The sequence below is a fragment of the Tamandua tetradactyla genome, chromosome 15 (assembly GCF_023851605.1).
Source record: "Tamandua tetradactyla isolate mTamTet1 chromosome 15, mTamTet1.pri, whole genome shotgun sequence".
NCBI lineage: Eukaryota > Metazoa > Chordata > Mammalia > Pilosa > Myrmecophagidae > Tamandua > Tamandua tetradactyla.
Window position 1 is genome coordinate 14099880 of NC_135341.1, and position 16584 is coordinate 14116463.

General features: G+C 35.3%; 1 protein-coding gene across 6 annotated transcripts in view; it reads right to left on the reverse strand.

Annotated features, from left to right (window-relative positions):
• Positions 1-247: 247 nt before the first annotated feature.
• Positions 248-16584, reverse strand: part of MITF (melanocyte inducing transcription factor) — a 264586-nt gene continuing 248249 nt past the window's right edge. For all 6 annotated transcript variants that reach the window (XM_077128730.1, XM_077128729.1, XM_077128732.1 and 3 more), the window contains exons 8-10: positions 13794-13869; positions 10385-10532; positions 248-6864 (exon numbers count right to left, since the gene is read on the reverse strand). In XM_077128730.1, coding sequence (XP_076984845.1) covers positions 6463-6864; positions 10385-10532; positions 13794-13869 — 626 coding nt within the window. In that variant the 3' untranslated portion in view covers positions 248-6462. The remainder of the gene's footprint in view (positions 6865-10384; positions 10533-13793; positions 13870-16584) is intronic.

Genomic DNA, 16584 nt, shown 5'->3' on the forward strand with positions numbered 1-16584 from the left:
TGAATATACAACTATGTGATGATATTTTGAGCCATTGATTGTACACCATGCATGGAATGTTTGTATTTTAGGAATGTTCATGTTTGCATGTTGTTTTGGTTTGATAATAAATAATAATAATAAAAAAAGACCAGACTTAACCAATAAAAAAAAATACTTTGTTGCATGTGGTTTCTACCTGCAGAATATTAAAAATAAGCAAATGTAAGCACATTTACTTAGGAAAATAGAAGCAACTACAATTAGCAACTCTATATAATAATTTTTATTAAATCTCCAGAATTTCTCAAACTATGTTCTTTGGAACCATTAATAGGTATTTTACACATGTACACATATGGCATGCACACACACACACAATCCTGTCGTTAAAAAAGACTGGGAAACATATACTATTCATAGTCCTGAAAATTCCATATTATTCCAATGTTCATTCCATATTAAAGAGTGGGAGAAGTCTTCCAGTAGAGATACCTGTTCAAATATGTTTCATCCAGCATTTTGTAAATTTTCCAAATTTTATTGGCATACCAGAGTGAAAATAGTTTTTTTTTTTAACTACAGAACTTTGCACGCTCCTCTCCCCACCAAATCCCCACTTCCCCAAACATCTAGAACTAGTTCCATAAACCAAAGTTTGGGAAATACTAGTTTAGTGGGTTCTATCTACATAGATTTTGTTATCTGAACAATACATAAAGAATTTGAGTGACAATGCACCAATTTCAAAATAACTTTACTTGGCTCCATAATCAGAAATTTAAAAGGCGAATATTTCAAAAGCAAAATGGCTTCACCATTTATTATTTCCTAGTGTGTGTGGTATCAGTAATAGGCTCAAAAGACCTAAAAATATTGAGCACAAATGAGATTAACCATGTTTTATGTACATGCAAGGCCTAGACAATTTTAATATGGCAAATGTACACAACATCTTTCTTGGTTACATACCTCTTGGGAAAACTGGGATAATGGAAGCTTCTCTTTCATTTGTACTCTGTACAAGATGTATATTGTGAATTCATGTTGGCATGCTTAAAGACATGAATCCATTGCTACTGAGTCTCAGATGTGTCTGCAAAGAATTAAAAGATCATCATCATCTTTCTCTAAATGTAATGAGAACTGTACTTTATAATAGTCCTCTTAGATAAGCTTTCCTGATACTACTTGGCAATGCATTAAATCTTGGCATCACATTAAATCTTGGCATACACAAAAAATAAAAACAGGGCAGTTCTAAAGGTTCACTTATGTTGGCTGGATTATGAAGATTAACTCTTCAGATGGTGTTCCAAAGAAATGATCAAATATAATTGAAAATAAAAACCTTAAAAACATTTACATTTTGATAGGAAAGGGGACAGGATGTACTCAAGACACCACTGTTTAGGTATATAATAACATCAGTGTATATCATAAAGGATTAAGAAGTTTAATTCCTTAGAGAATGTAATAGAGATTTCAGCCTCAACAAGGTCTATTTTCTGGGAATTATATGGTGTAATTATTCTTATTCTCATGGCAGAGGCAAACATAAAAAGTGTATGGGTCTAATACGATTTAAATTTTAGATCATTTGTGCTGAAGCTATTAAAATTTTGATAAATTGAGTATATTATTTCTAAAATATTATAATCTTAGATCCTAGAGACAGCAAGTTCCTGTTTAAAGTAGCCCGTGGGTCCTGTTGCCTTTCTAATTAAACAAGTATTAGACCAATCTATAAGGCAGTGTTTCTCCATTGTGGTGTGTGTAGCATTTGGAGGATGAGGTGGTCCAGGAAGTATTTTCTATTTTAATAATGAAGAAGCTGATTTTGGTAACACAAAGAACTGCTACTGCCTACGGAGCACTTACTACGTGCCATGCACAAATGCTAGTATATTAATTGGAATGGTCTTCACAACACAGCACTGTGCGGTGCTGCCATCACCCTCCTTTGAACAGATAGGAAATTGAGGCACAGAGGGGTTAAGTCACATGTCTGAAATCACACAGCTGGAACTGGGCAGAGAAAAGATTCTAATACAGGAAGTTTGGCTGAGAACCCATGACTTTTCATCTCATGGATATAATTTATTTTTCTTTAAAAGGAGATGGGGGCGGGCCATGGTGGCTCAGTGGCAGAGTTCTTGCTTGCCATGCCGGGGACCTGGGGTTGATTCTCAGAGCCTACCCATGCCAAAAAATTTTTAAGAAAGGTAAAAGGAGATTGGCTTAATAAAAAATTTAAGAAAATACGTGGATATGAAATAAAGTCATGAAAGTTGTAGGGGAATGTCTGCTTTACAGGTCATATCCACAAAGTGTGCCTGGCAGTGGGGGGAGAGAAAGGGCCCTTTGGTCTGTGAAGTGAATGTTCCAGGCAAATGACAGGGCGGACACTTGGTTTAAGGTACTGTTGAGGACCTCCCAAAAGTTGAAAAGCCCCAACTTTCAACTTACCTGCTTTTTATTTTTTCCGGCAAATTCATTCATCCACATAGGAAATCTCACTTTTACATGTTTTTAAGACATGACACAGTCACATTTTTTTTTATGGGAAATATAATTCAAATAATTCTGAAAGGGAAAATCTTCAATTATTGTATGTTATAGTATAAGAAAAAAAAAGTAAACTGAAGAAATAATAAGAAAAAAATTAAACTGAAGAAATAAGCTGACAATCAGATCAGAAGTCTTACAGGAAGTTTCTTACTCATTTTCTCCAGAGGTTAAACCAGGAACATATTTTTTAAAGGGCAGAAGTTTAAGGTCTAGCTAGGGAATAAAGACATGTTTTGTCTGACACTTTCCAATTCAAATCCAACATTTATCAAGTGATTTTTAAGTACGGTATTAAAGAAACAAACAAACAAACAAAACCAGCCAGGAGCTGGCAACCTGGGTATATTAAGCTTTCATTCTTGTAAACTTGTATTTTAAAAACACACTGTCTTTTCTGTAAATATGCAAGGGTTCTTCTGACAATTTGTCTTTTTGTATCGCCCTCTCTCACTGAAACATTTTCAGTAAAATGCCTATACCTAAAATGAATTCTTGTCATTGGGAGTTTAAAAATCTCTCTAAATTCAGAAGGGAAAAAAAGTTGCTTAATAATAATTTATCAGATTGCAAGTCACAAAGTAATAAAAAATGTTTAAAACTATTTTGGCAAAAAGTAAAAAAAAAAAAAAAAGCATCCTAGAGTGACATTTAAAACAAAAAAGTACTTAATGGCATTTACAATTTTTTCATGCAATTTGCCATTCATTATATAAAAATAAAATTTTCTTTGATAGGGCAAATACTTTCAAAATTGGCATGAACTAAACACGATTGTCCACCACTATGTGAAAAACCAAATGCTTTAATGAGGCTATCAAGAGCAACAGTTCAATTATGTCATTGGATACATTAATATCGATCCATAATATACAGTGCTATGGACCATACAGAAATTATTGCTGCATCCAACAGCAGGTGACTATTATTAACATTACAGTACCATGAGTCTGCAAGAGACAGTCATTTGTCACTTTTTCAAGAAATAGGGTTTTTTTATACTGTTATCAACATCAATTTTTCCCCAGTGCATTTTTCAAAAATATTAAGTGCATTCCTTTGTGCTTTATATCTTTCAATTTCCTATGTATTTTACTTATTCTTATGCTTTATTGTTTAAAAACAACCAGAAAGAACTTTTACCCTACGTATGACCAGGTCGGTTGTATGGTTTTTGGCAATGTCAGGTTTGGTATTTCCATTGCATTACCCAGAGGTGGGTGGACAATTTTGGCATTTTGGTCACTCCATATAGAGGCCCAATCCCGAGAGTTCTGTGTCCTGGAGATGGGGGGAGTGGTGTGGATCACTCTCTTCTTACAAATGGAGAGCCCAAACCACCACCTCTTGGCTTTACTAGGTCCTAAGACAATTCCACACACTATTTGGCAAAAAAGAAATAAATAAAACCACCCCCAAGGTTGCAGCATTCTCCTGGGCTTGTCCACCTGCAACTCCCAGAAACTGTCTTTGAAGAGCAAGGGATAAAGGAGACAGGAGAGGGTGAGCTCAGGATTTGTGCAAGCCAGGGCAGTGGTACAAGATGCCACACTTTCTCTACATAAAGCTTTCTACAAGTTACTTAACCCTGGCCATATGGCCCAAGCCATGAGTTAGTAAACTTTGCTCAATTTTTAAAAACTCTCAAAATTGGCTAAGGAAAACTAGCATCATAGCATTGCAATTTTTGACCGTCAGCCTCCAGCTCCTCTCCCCTCATATAAATATGAAGAGAAAAATAGACAATGCTATGATTGCATCAAGGAACACTATGGTACAATTAGCTGTTCATGCAGATTTGCATCACTATTCTAGTAAAAGAGCTATACAATTAAGGGGGTTGAAAGAATGGGAAATTATTTTCCCTAACCCCTTAAGTAATAAAGCTATAAAACTGATAGCATCATCAGTGTTTTCAAGAATTCTCATTGCCTAATGTGCCTGAGAACCATGCAGTTGATTATTTACCTGTAAGCCATCCATTCATACATCTGACAATCACTCCTTCTCTCTGAACCCTCCATCATCCACCAGCAATTCGCATTTGACATTTAAACACACTTTTTAAAACCTTCCTGAATAAAGTTTCCTGATGAAAGAAGTTGGCACTCTGTCACTAAAATATATTTAATATTAAAAATATCTGAAGGAAAATTGGAAGCTCTTATATTGTCTATGTAGGCACCATGCTAAATGTTCCTCTTTACTACAGACACCATCTTGAAACTTTCTCCAACATTACAGATCAGTCAGTGCTAGTCCAAAAAAAGACTACTGCTATATTTAAGGCACTTCATTCTGAATGGATATGCTTTATACCACTTTGCTATTCAATTGTAGGTTGCTACTAAGAAATTCCATTCAACAGCCTGGCTCCTAACACCATATGTCATCTTTAGAAAACATCTAGGCCTGATAGAATACATGTAACACTACCGTTATTGCATAGGACTACACAAGTAGATAATGCACTAACTTTACAACATTGCTGCTTGTTAAAACATTGTTATCAAGTAACAGTAATTTGCCAATACAGTATTTCTCTCTTAAAAAAAATTTCAGCAAATTTGCTGAAATAAACCCCAATTTAAATGGCGATAATGGGCGTATTAACACTCTTGTTATCAGTTTCCAAGAATATTGCTATTTTTATATCCCTAAAAATAAATATGTAAGTTATTTTCACTAGAAAGCCTGGTTTTAACCTATTACTACTACACTTTAAACGTGTCGAAAAATGGTTCTGAGTGAAGCTGTAATATACAAAATATTTGCAAAGCTCTCTTTGAACACAAGACCTTGCATAAAAGCTTTCTTTCATGTGTGTACAAAGAATGCGGAAAACCACCAGAAGGTTGTAAAAAATATTGAAAACTTGCAATTTTAAGATGTATATTCTTACAAATTAATACAAACATATCGAAAAGAACAATGATAACAAAGAATCTGTACAAATCAAAGAAGCAGTAAAACATAATTTAAAAATAAAAATACCAAAGCCAATTAGAAATGTGCCCAGTTTGGTTTTCATATCAAAAGTGAAAATAAAAAATAAAAAGTAAAAAAAAAGTAAAACAAACTTTCAGTGCTCCTCAATATTTTACTTTGAGAGGACATTGATTTCCATTTCAAAATAAAATATATTTAATGAAAAACTGAACCACACTCATTGATGAAGAAAACTTTAACAGAGCACATAGAAAAAGAGAGTAAAACCAGAGTTTCTATTTCAGAGCCTAGTTCTGCCTCTCTTCAGAATCAGATGCACCTAAGTAACGATATCAGTTACGTTTTCGAACCAGACAATCCTCATGAAAATGGCTGCATTTTTTTTGTCTTTTACAGAATATAATATTTCTTTAAATAGTTTGCAGTATAAAGACTAAACGATGCTAGAAGGGTACTGTTTCTTTAAGGCAGTACCAATGAATCAATACATTTACAAAATGGAAAAGGGTTAGTGTAGATTTCTTTTCTTTTTCTCTTTCTCTTTCCTTTCTTTTTTTTTTTTTTTGGCTGCTCTACATTTTTTCAATTAAACTTTACATTTAATTTCCAAGGAAGTCATAGGCATAAAATCTCAAACCAAGTTTCCCCTGAATAAAAATGGACAGACTCTCCCTGATGCAAAATCCTTTTGCTCAGAAAGCTGAAGTCCACGGTGAATTCAGTTCACAGATACTGTACACTCACTGTACAATGCTTTGGAGGCATCTGGAGTTGTAAAATAGAATATACAAGTCTGTTTCACAAAATTCTAAAAATAAAATATTTCCTGGGCTATTGATAAAGCATGAAAAAAATTTCATATTAAAGGAAAATGACCAAGAAAACCCCTTCACGTAAATTATTAAATCTACTAATCAAGAAAGGAAGCAGTCTGTGAGGAGGCGGATGGGGTGGGGGTGGGGGTTGCTAACAAGCATGCTCGGTTTCCTCCATGCTCATGCTGCTCCTCCGGCTGCTGGTCTTGGAAGCCCCCGGGGACACGGAAGAAAGAAGGGGATCAGTTACGCCAACAGGAGAAAGAGTGTCATCCATCAAGATGTCTTCCAGTTTGGAGCCCACTTTGGTGGGGACACTGTAGGCTTGGCTGCCTTCAGGCCCAGTTCCGAGGTTGCTGTTGAAGGTGATGGTGCCATCTGTGAGATCGAGAGTTGTTGTGCAAGTTATGTCTGCATGATGTGGGAGGAGGTCTTGGCTGCAGTTTTCTAGAACAGGTTCTTGCTTGATGACACGGTTCACCAAATCTGGAGAGCAGAGGCCCGTGGATGGAATAAGGGAAAGTCCATGAGCTCGAGCCTGCATTTCAAGTTCCTAAAATAAAAGGAAAAAGCAGACACTTGAAAGGAAGTATCTATATTTGCATCTACATATCTATCTTCAAAATAAAAGTTTTCTTTCTCTCTTTTAAATCAATTAGCCTGTATTTCCTAAAATACAGGTACCACTGGTAGTATATGAAAAGATGTTTGGGGGTGGCATATGGATTATATTATGTATTCAAAATTTATAGAGGGCTATTTCTTTCACAGATATTAAATATAACAATGAGGTTAAGTTGAAAAATGTATAAAAATAAAAATATTTTAAATGAGCTGATTAAAGGAAAATATTAATTAAATAATAAAATAGTTCCATGGTCCCCAGACTGTACACTAACCTATTCAGGAATGGTTCAGTGAACCTACAGTGCACTGGGGACATATTAAAATTTCAAGGAACCATAGTGATACTACTGTAAGAACTACTAAGCTCAAGATAGTTCAGTTTCAGCATTAAAGTATGCTACATTCCTTTCAATCACATCATATCTTTGCAAAGCTGGGTTTCTGGAAGTTGATGTGATAAATAGCAAGTATTGCTTGAAAATCAATGTGCAATGGTGCATGGTGAGGTCCAATCTGATTCTAAGGTTTGAGAAGTTGTCCAGTCTGCAACAGGCACACATGTCCCATTAGTAGTAATGCAGCTCTTTAAAAATAGAATTCAAAAGCTATTTTTTCTTTCAATTTACATGTTATATGTTTTCAAATGGCTAGTAAGTTGTTTGGATGTAATTATTTAATACATTGTTTGGACTCAGTGGCAATGGTAGATATTTCTTTTGGCCTAAGGGTATGGTGAAAAATTTACAAAGACACTAACAGCTTAGTAAACTAAGGAAGTAAGTGAACTAAGAAAGTTTGAGAACTTCTAATATAGCTAATGTACAGTACTGGCAAAAGCTGTGAAGGTTATGCAAGTGACTAAAGCTTGAGAAGCAACATTCAACCCATCTCACCATGGCTAATGGACGTTTTTCTTTTTATTCCACAAGAAAGTTTTTATCTGTAAGATGAATAACCTTTTCACTGTCTTCTTAATATACCTTCCGGAGGATCAGTGATTCCCCCAGTCCCTCATTTCAAAATACCATCCAGGCAACCATTCCCCTTTTCTCTTTCGGAGTATCCCTAGACACTCCTAAATGAACCTGAGAGACCCCAATTCACTCCCCAATGAGTCAGGTCCTGTTGCCATGCCAGCCTATGTTTGCAATACTATGGAAATAATCATAACAATACTAGAATATAAATTTGAAGCAAATCACCTTGCCACATCGCAGAGGAAAAAAGTACTCTCCTACCTGGCAGCACTTCTTATCCTTTCCCACAAGCCTAGAAATAGTTCCTGAAAAGTCATGTTCAGTCTATATTAAAGCTTGTTTGATCTGAAAGATCCTTCTCTGTGTGAAACACAAGTAAGAGATGGAAGCCTGAGAAATCACACACGAATCTACATGTTCCTTCACACAATCTCCAGAAACACAAATCTCTCTAAAGCCATCATTTTAAAGCCCTGGGCTATTTAATAAAAGGCAGTTCCACTGATATTAAGGTTTCATGCTCTTTCTTCTATGAAAGTTTTTGCATGCATCAGTTAAAGTGAAAATGAGAGGAAGCCCTTAGGTCTATGCTGAAAACCTATAGTTTTGTAAATGTACATCAATACACTATGAATAGCACCCCCAAGCATGCAGTTTGTCTTTTCAAATAATAATAATAAAAGTTGGATTACAAGAGACAAACGTCTCCTCTAATCCTTTGTTGTTTAATTAAAAATCTTTATTGGCTGATTAAAGCATTATTTATATTTCTAAACAATGCAAGAAATCTCATCTAGAAAACTCTGGCTGATTGCACTGCAGAGCTTTCATAATTAATAATGTTTTCTATGATATGCAAAAGTTCTAATGGCTGCTTCATGCTGTCACTGAAAGAAAACCAAGACATCATCACTGTGGAATTTCCATTTCACAATATTCATGTTTCCCATAAATACACGTTTGGAACCTTAAAACAAAACAAAACAAACAAAACCTCATTTCTTTTTCAAAATAACTTTGACATATTAACATACATATAAGAAAATAATCCATTAGTACAAGTTGTTTTTATAAAGGGATATACTAAGTTCAAATGAATAAATATCCATGGCTACTTATTGAAGAAATGGAATATGAAACAAATGAACAATAAAAGCTGAAAGAAAAAAAAAGGAAGAGATGGGTAGAGGAGGATTTTCAAATTGCATATCATCTCATAGAATCCCTAGATTCTCAAATGCACCTGCCTTCTACCTCCTTGCCCTACAGCTGAGAAGCACTGCAGTGAAATGAGATGTGATGTCTAGAAATGGGAATAGTATTGGAAGCATTGTAAAGATTGGAAATCATATTATAAATGAGTCACTGTTAAATAAATTCCAGTCCGTGGATTAATACCAAGACATGAAACAAACTGATCTCTAAGATGTCACATCTTAAATTTCTGTTTTATAAAATAGCTTCATAAATAGCTACATGGGAAACCTGTAAGAAATCCTTTCTTCTATAGCAAAATCTAGCAAAAGGTGGGCTCATCTACCCAACAAGAAGAAATGGTGTCACTGACTCTTATTTGTAGGTTGGGTTCTAAAGTCAGCAAGTAAGTTAAAATTGTCCTCGAAACCCCCTTCAGTTAACAGCAGGAGTCAAGTCACTTTTTCTTTATCTTCTTCAGGAAAGTTTCAGAGGAAGTTGCATCTTTAAACTTGGCATAGAGACATCCAAGAACCAGGAACTGACACCAAAGAGGGATCATTATGCCATGCTTACACTGTGGGGGAGACGCAGGGATCTCTTTTCTCCCATGACACGTTTATGCTGGCATGGACACTCACTAAATGTAATTGATGGGCAAACCGTACACATTATTAAAACTAGTTTTTGCCCTCCCTTCCTCTTACAAGTGTATAGTTTAACTTGAAGATACATATGGTATAATTCCAGTACCTATAACTATTTCTAAGGATTATATCCTTTTTTATAAGATCGTATAGATGGGGAGTAGGATCAAAGGAGAAAGAGGAGTTATAACAGAGAGACTAGAATTTAACAAAGGAGTATGACTGCTCCATCATTATACTCATTTCTTTCAACTTCTAGTGTTTTGGAGCAGCTACAAGGAAAAACCTAAAAATGTGGAATGGTAACCCATACTAAACTCAGAAATCTGTTTTGTAACTACTTGTTAAAATGTACTTTGAAAATTATTGCTTTTTTTGTATATATGTTATGTTTCACAATAAAAAACTGTTTTTTTTTTTAAAAAGATCTAATGGGTGTTCCTAGATTCCCTATAAATATGGCTTTGACCATGGACTGCCTCCTCTTTCTCCAAATACTAAGGCCTCTGTGTATTTAACAAGTATTGGGATCATGGAAATCAGCTTCTTTGTCCATCATGCTATCCATCCTTCTCTGATCCTGAATGAAGTAATATGCAGTAAACTTCACCCGGTGCATGCCACTGACCTGTATCCTGAGCAACAGATGCCGGTTGGCATGCTCCAGCTTCTTCTGTCGGTTTTCAAGTTCCTTTGCACGTTGTTGCTCTCGCTGAAGCTTTCGGATATAGTCTACAGATGCTTTTAAAATGGTTCCCTTGTTCCAACGCATGTCTCTGTGATGAAAATGGAGGAAGATGGATGTTTTAGGATTTGAGGCTCAATAAAAAGTCAATATTCAAACATTTGATCTCTAAACCTGTAACAATAATTGTAGGTTAATAACAGCTATCATTCATGGAAGGCTTGCCATGTGCCAGACATGTGCACCTATTTCTTACACATTATCTTCCTTAATCCAGACAAGGACTCAGATAGGCAGGGACACTGTGCATGTGCTGAAACAGAAGTTTTTCAACTTGCCCTAGGTTATAGGGCAAGTATAAGGTAGAGTCAGGATTTAAACTTAGGTCTGTTGATTTCAATGCCAATATACTTTAACACTATCTTGAATAATTATATATTTCTAGGACCATAAAATTTACTTAGAATAAGCTATGGTGAAAAAAATTCCATGAGCTCTCACTACCTGATTGTGGAAGCCCTGGATTATCATGAATAATTATGGACAGGTTATCTGGCTGCTCTCAATCTGTCTCTGTTTCCTCATCTATAAAATGATGATCCTACACTTGTATGAACTGGTCTTGTAGATATGTTACTAAAATCAAAGGAGACACTTTATGCTAACATGCTACAAAAAGTTCATAATACAATTCAAACAATGGAGCAGGCACTGACTTAAGGCCTCAACACAACAATTAAAATAGCTATCTTTAAATCGCATTTACTACATACCAGGTGCTTTTATAAGTGATTTACAGCTCATTTAATCATAAGAATTTCAATGGGTAGTTACTAATAGTATCCCCATTTTAGAGATGAGAAAACTTAGGCACAGAGGTTAAATAATTTATCCCAGTTCGCACAACTAGGAAGAGGCAGAACCAGGGAGCCCAGGGAATCTGGCTCCAGAGTCCACGCCCTAAACTGCCATACTGTTCTCCTCCTTATGTGACTGACTCATCAAAACAACTATACTCAGTAGGAACATCGTGATTCTTTTTTTTTCTCTAAAACAGATGAGAAAAACAAAGTACAAGAACTCAAATATCTTTCCCAAGGTCAGACACCTAGTAAGGGACTGGTATGAAATTCAAATCCAGCAGTCTGGGCTTGGTGCCTCTCAGTTCTTAATCACCATGGTGCTTATGTACTCATCTATGGGAAAATAAACAATGCCATTTAAACATAGGTGAGAGCGCTTTAAAAAACTTAAGAGGACTCCAGCAAAAAAAATTGTTAAAAATGAATTATAGTTAGATGAGTAATAGTATATGGTCTATTTATAGTGCTTTATGAATTTTTCACTGACAGAGTTCGTGATGATGATGATAAAACCAATTTAATGTAAGGAAAACCAACTACCCCACCGTCAATAGCTGCTAAAAGCAGATCGAAACATCAGGTGGGACATGCAAATGGAGTGCCATCAAAACAAACCACCAAGAACCTGATCCTCATTTGGGTTAGAAGATGAACAAAACAGAAGCCCTCCCATGAGAGGCAGAACCATAGGCCCCAGAGAATTCCGTGGGGTTGATCCCTGGGGTCTGGGCACCAAAGATGGCAACCCTGGGAGGTGTCCTGAGCCACTCGGGGTGAGCACAGAGCAGACTTAATGTTCAGGCTAAGGTTAATAGCCAGAGAGAATCAAACTTGTGATAGATGATGCCTCAATTAGGTCATAAGGTAAGAAACCGGCATTGGAACATGCAAGCAGGTACTCAGTTTTTAAGAAGTGACTATTTCAACCAATTTTATCTTGGGTTTTGCTTCCTTATGCGATTCAATCAATTAATTATATTTCTGGGCTTAAAGAAAGAGTTTTCGACCTTTTTCCTTTTTAAATGAAAAGGGACCCTTTTAAAAACAGAAGTGTACATAGGTCTCCAATATATAAAATCAACAAAGGGAAACCTGCTCAGGGGGAGAGAGGGTATGGGACTGACACCTGAATCAGCTAGACTGTGTCTCTATAGCTCCCAAGGCACATTCCAAAAACCACCATACAGATTATAGTCCCCTTTATCTTAAAACAAAGCTGACAATTAAAGATCATTATCGTTCAGATTATAAACACATAAGTATTCTAATACAATGGAGAAAGAAGATATGCAAATACAGGCTTTCACTGCAGCCCCATAATTTTATAATATGTTGCTAAAGAGATTCACATGCTATAGTTTAAAAGATATGCTAAAAAGTGAATGCTGATAAAGAACAGGAAAACGGGAATTCAATTTCAACTATCATGCAAGACTGACTATAGGAAATGAAGGTCATAGCCCCTTAGTAGGATAAATTTGTGCTGCAGAACTGAGAATTTGAATGTTTTGAGTTTCAAAATGGCTTTCCTTGAAACCTGGGAAAGCAAAATGTCGATGATGGAAATGTGCCTGAACACTGATCAAAACCTTCTTACAATGGGAAACGGTTTTATTTTATTTTGCCAGAAATTATCTGACAATTATGTGAAGAGTAAGTTATTTAATAAGCCTTGTATGGCTAATGCTTGATTTCCTCTTTACATTTTATTAGGTAGCTAAAAGGTCACATTTAAAGGCTAGTTTTATAGAATGTCTATGAGGGCCATTAAAATGTACACATCCTCTAACCCCTTACTTCAATGGGCCGATTTCTAATGAGTAAAGATTGTGTATTTGTTGTCCTATCTGCTGACTTTGCAGATGGCTGGGAAAACTTGAGAAATTTATTTTTATAACCATTATCTCTGAAAAGGGGGTATGGGGGAGCTGTGGACCCAAAGCTAAAATCCAAATTAGCTAACTTGCATTTACAAGAGGATTAAAAATTACTTTTTTTCCTATTTGGTAAAAAATACAAAGAGGATATAACTTTTCATTAAAACAACATTTAGTCTGTTGAATATTGTTAAACTTGAAGTCTCCAATATCTGCTTATTAGTGCCTATAGATATTGTACAAGGTGAAAAGTAAATAGTCAACAAATTATGCTTTAATAGCTAATGAAATCTCTGTACTGCATAAACTGTTCAAATGCATTGTTTTTAGTAGCTAGGTGCTTATTTGCCAAGGATTCTCAGAATTCAGAAAGCTACCTCCTCACACCAAAGCTGAACATCTCATATCAAGAATCTTTTTGTACAACTCAGTGTATTTCCCTTGAAATTTTAGTTTGATGAAACTAGCCAAAAGATGTAAAAAGTATTTAGGAACCAAAGTGGGAGGGGGAAAACTCTTTAGCTTTATAACTGAGCATTTTTGCAATATATATATAAAAAGCACTAAGATATGAAAACTGTATGATGCAGATTAACATGCAATTGTACTCACGGATCATTTGACTTGGGAATCAAAGTACCTAGTTCTTTAATGCGGTCATTTATGTTAAATCTTCTTCTTCGTTCAACTTCAAAAAAAAAAAAAGAACATAAGGAATAGCTATTAGTAATGGTGCCACATATATATTTATCATATCTCATTAAAGGCATGTGCATATTAATTCACTAGGTCATAAACCTGAACCTATTCCCTGCCCCCTACCTGCCCAGCTTTTACCATGTTTTTGGTGCTGAGGTTAAAGCACTTTAAAAAAATGGGTTACCTTTATACAGAACTTTATTGTTTACAAAATCCTCAGATATATGATTTCTCATTTGATCCTATAACAACCCTGAAATCTGAGTTACTATCTTCAGTTACAAATGCTGAACAACCTAGGAGATACTAGGATCTTGGTTAGAGTACCTGACAAAATAAGTGGTAAACAGAATTCAAACCCTCATCCCCCAGACTTGCAAATTTTTCTGCAAAGGGCCAGAGAAGGAGCATTTTAGGCTTTGCTGCCCAAGTAGCAAAATTGAGGCTATGATGTAGGTATTTACATAAAAAAACAAGCAAACACATCTCCACAAACTTTTACTGACAAAATTCAAAATATAATTAAAAGAACTGAGTACAATTGTTTGTAATGCAAGTCTGGTGAGAAACATTTGAATTTATTTATGGATGCTGAAATTTGAATTTTATATAATTCTCACATATCCCCAAATAGTCTTCTTTCAATTTTTTCCAACCATAAAAAACTTTCTCAGCTCACAGGCCCTACAAAGCCCCTACTCTAGAGCAGCACTGTCCAACAGAAATACAATGCAAGTTACATATGCAATTTTTAATTTTCCAGTGGCAACATAAAGAAACTAAAAAGGGTCAAAATTAAGTTTACTATTTTATTTAGCCCACTCTGTCCCCAAATATTATCAGTTCAACATGTAGTCAATATAAACAATGCCAAATTAGATATTTTACATTCTTTTCTTTGTGCTAAGTTTTCAAAATCCAGAGTGTATTTTACATGTACAGCAAATTATAATTTGGACTAATACCATTTCAAGTGCTCAACAGGTACATGTAGCTAGTGGCTACCATATTGGATAGTCCTGGAACTTAAGTCTAGTATCCTTAACTATACCATGCATCTTTACTAACAGTATTCCTAGTTCATTAATTCAGTTCTATGTTCAACATTATCATCCTCTTAGGGGAAGGCTAAATAATAAGGTGTAGGCAATAATAAATGTTTCTAATTTATCTACTATAGTAAACAAATTTCAAATAATTTAAGGTCCAATAATTTGGATTAAGTCATTAACACTTCATTTAAAAATATTTATAATCTAATATATATTTATATTTGACCCACTACTATTTTGTACACTTAGATACATATTACTCGTTGCTTTCCCAGTATAAATTGTGTTTGCCTTGGCTGAGTGCTTATTTCCATGACTAAAATGATTTTATATAATACTAATTCTTACCATTAGACTTTTATAAAATAGAAACCCTGTGTATGGTCATTGGTGCTGAAGAAGGAATTTTTGGATCCCTGATCCTCTAACTAACCTCCTTCAAAACTCTGAATCATGACATTTTCTTACTTCTTTCCAATCATATAATAACCATAAAAATTCAAACATACTGAAAGACATAAAGTGAAATTAAAATTCCCTGCAAACCTAGATATAACCCGTTAAGTTTCATATATGTCCTCTGTGACTATTTTTGTTTAATAAAACAAGCAGGAGGTATCGCACAATAAAAGTGAGGGATAAAGGTTGGAGAACTATGTGATGATATTAAGAATTACTGATTGTACATGTAGAATGGAATGATTTCTAAATGTTTTGTTAATTTTTTTTAATTAATAAAAAAAAAAAAAGGTTGGAGAAATGGGGCCCACTGGATCCTTGTAGGACACCTCACGAACTTCCTGTAGGTGAGATGAGAAGCTGTTGGAGGATTGTGAACTAAGGTTTGACATGATCTGACTTAGGTTTTAGCAGGGTCCCTCTGACTGCTGTTCTTTTCCTACTCTTACTGAATCTCCTTTTGTGCCTCACCTGCATTCCACTCCCACTGGCCTCCTTACTATTCCTCCACCAAGCCAGACACATTCCTCACCTTAGGACATCATACTGCTATTCCCCTGCCTGGAACAGCTCTAGACGCGAATGGCTCTGAATGGCTCTCTCCAACACCTCCTTCAGGGAGCTGCTCAAATTTACCTGGGAGACTTCCCTGACCTCCCCTCAACCTTATACATCCTGACACTAACCCTGTGGCAGCTCTTTCTCCCCTCAGGGCACTTTCTACCATCTGACAACCACACATTTCGTTCATTCATTCAATTTATTCATAGTGTTTTATCATCTGCTTTATTCCAAGCACACATATGTGCCCAGTACATAGTAGATCCTCAATACATATTTGTTACATAATGAAGGATACATTTAAAATGGAATTACCCTGAAAACTATTCTGCATCTTTCTTTTTTCACTTAATAGCATACTGCTGACATCTTTCACTGTCAATACATTTAGAAGTACCACACCTTACTTTTAATTCAGTGCCTCCTCCCACCAATTTTTTAAATTATAAAAGCAATATAACGTTGTAAAAATTTCAAAAAATATAAAAATATACAAAGGAAAAAGTAAAAGCCACCTTTTTACACATCCAACACCTATATGCCTGGGGGAAATGTCACTATTTTGAGAGACATCTAGATTCTCCCTCACGCACACAAACATTCATAGAAATACACATAAGCATATCTCTATA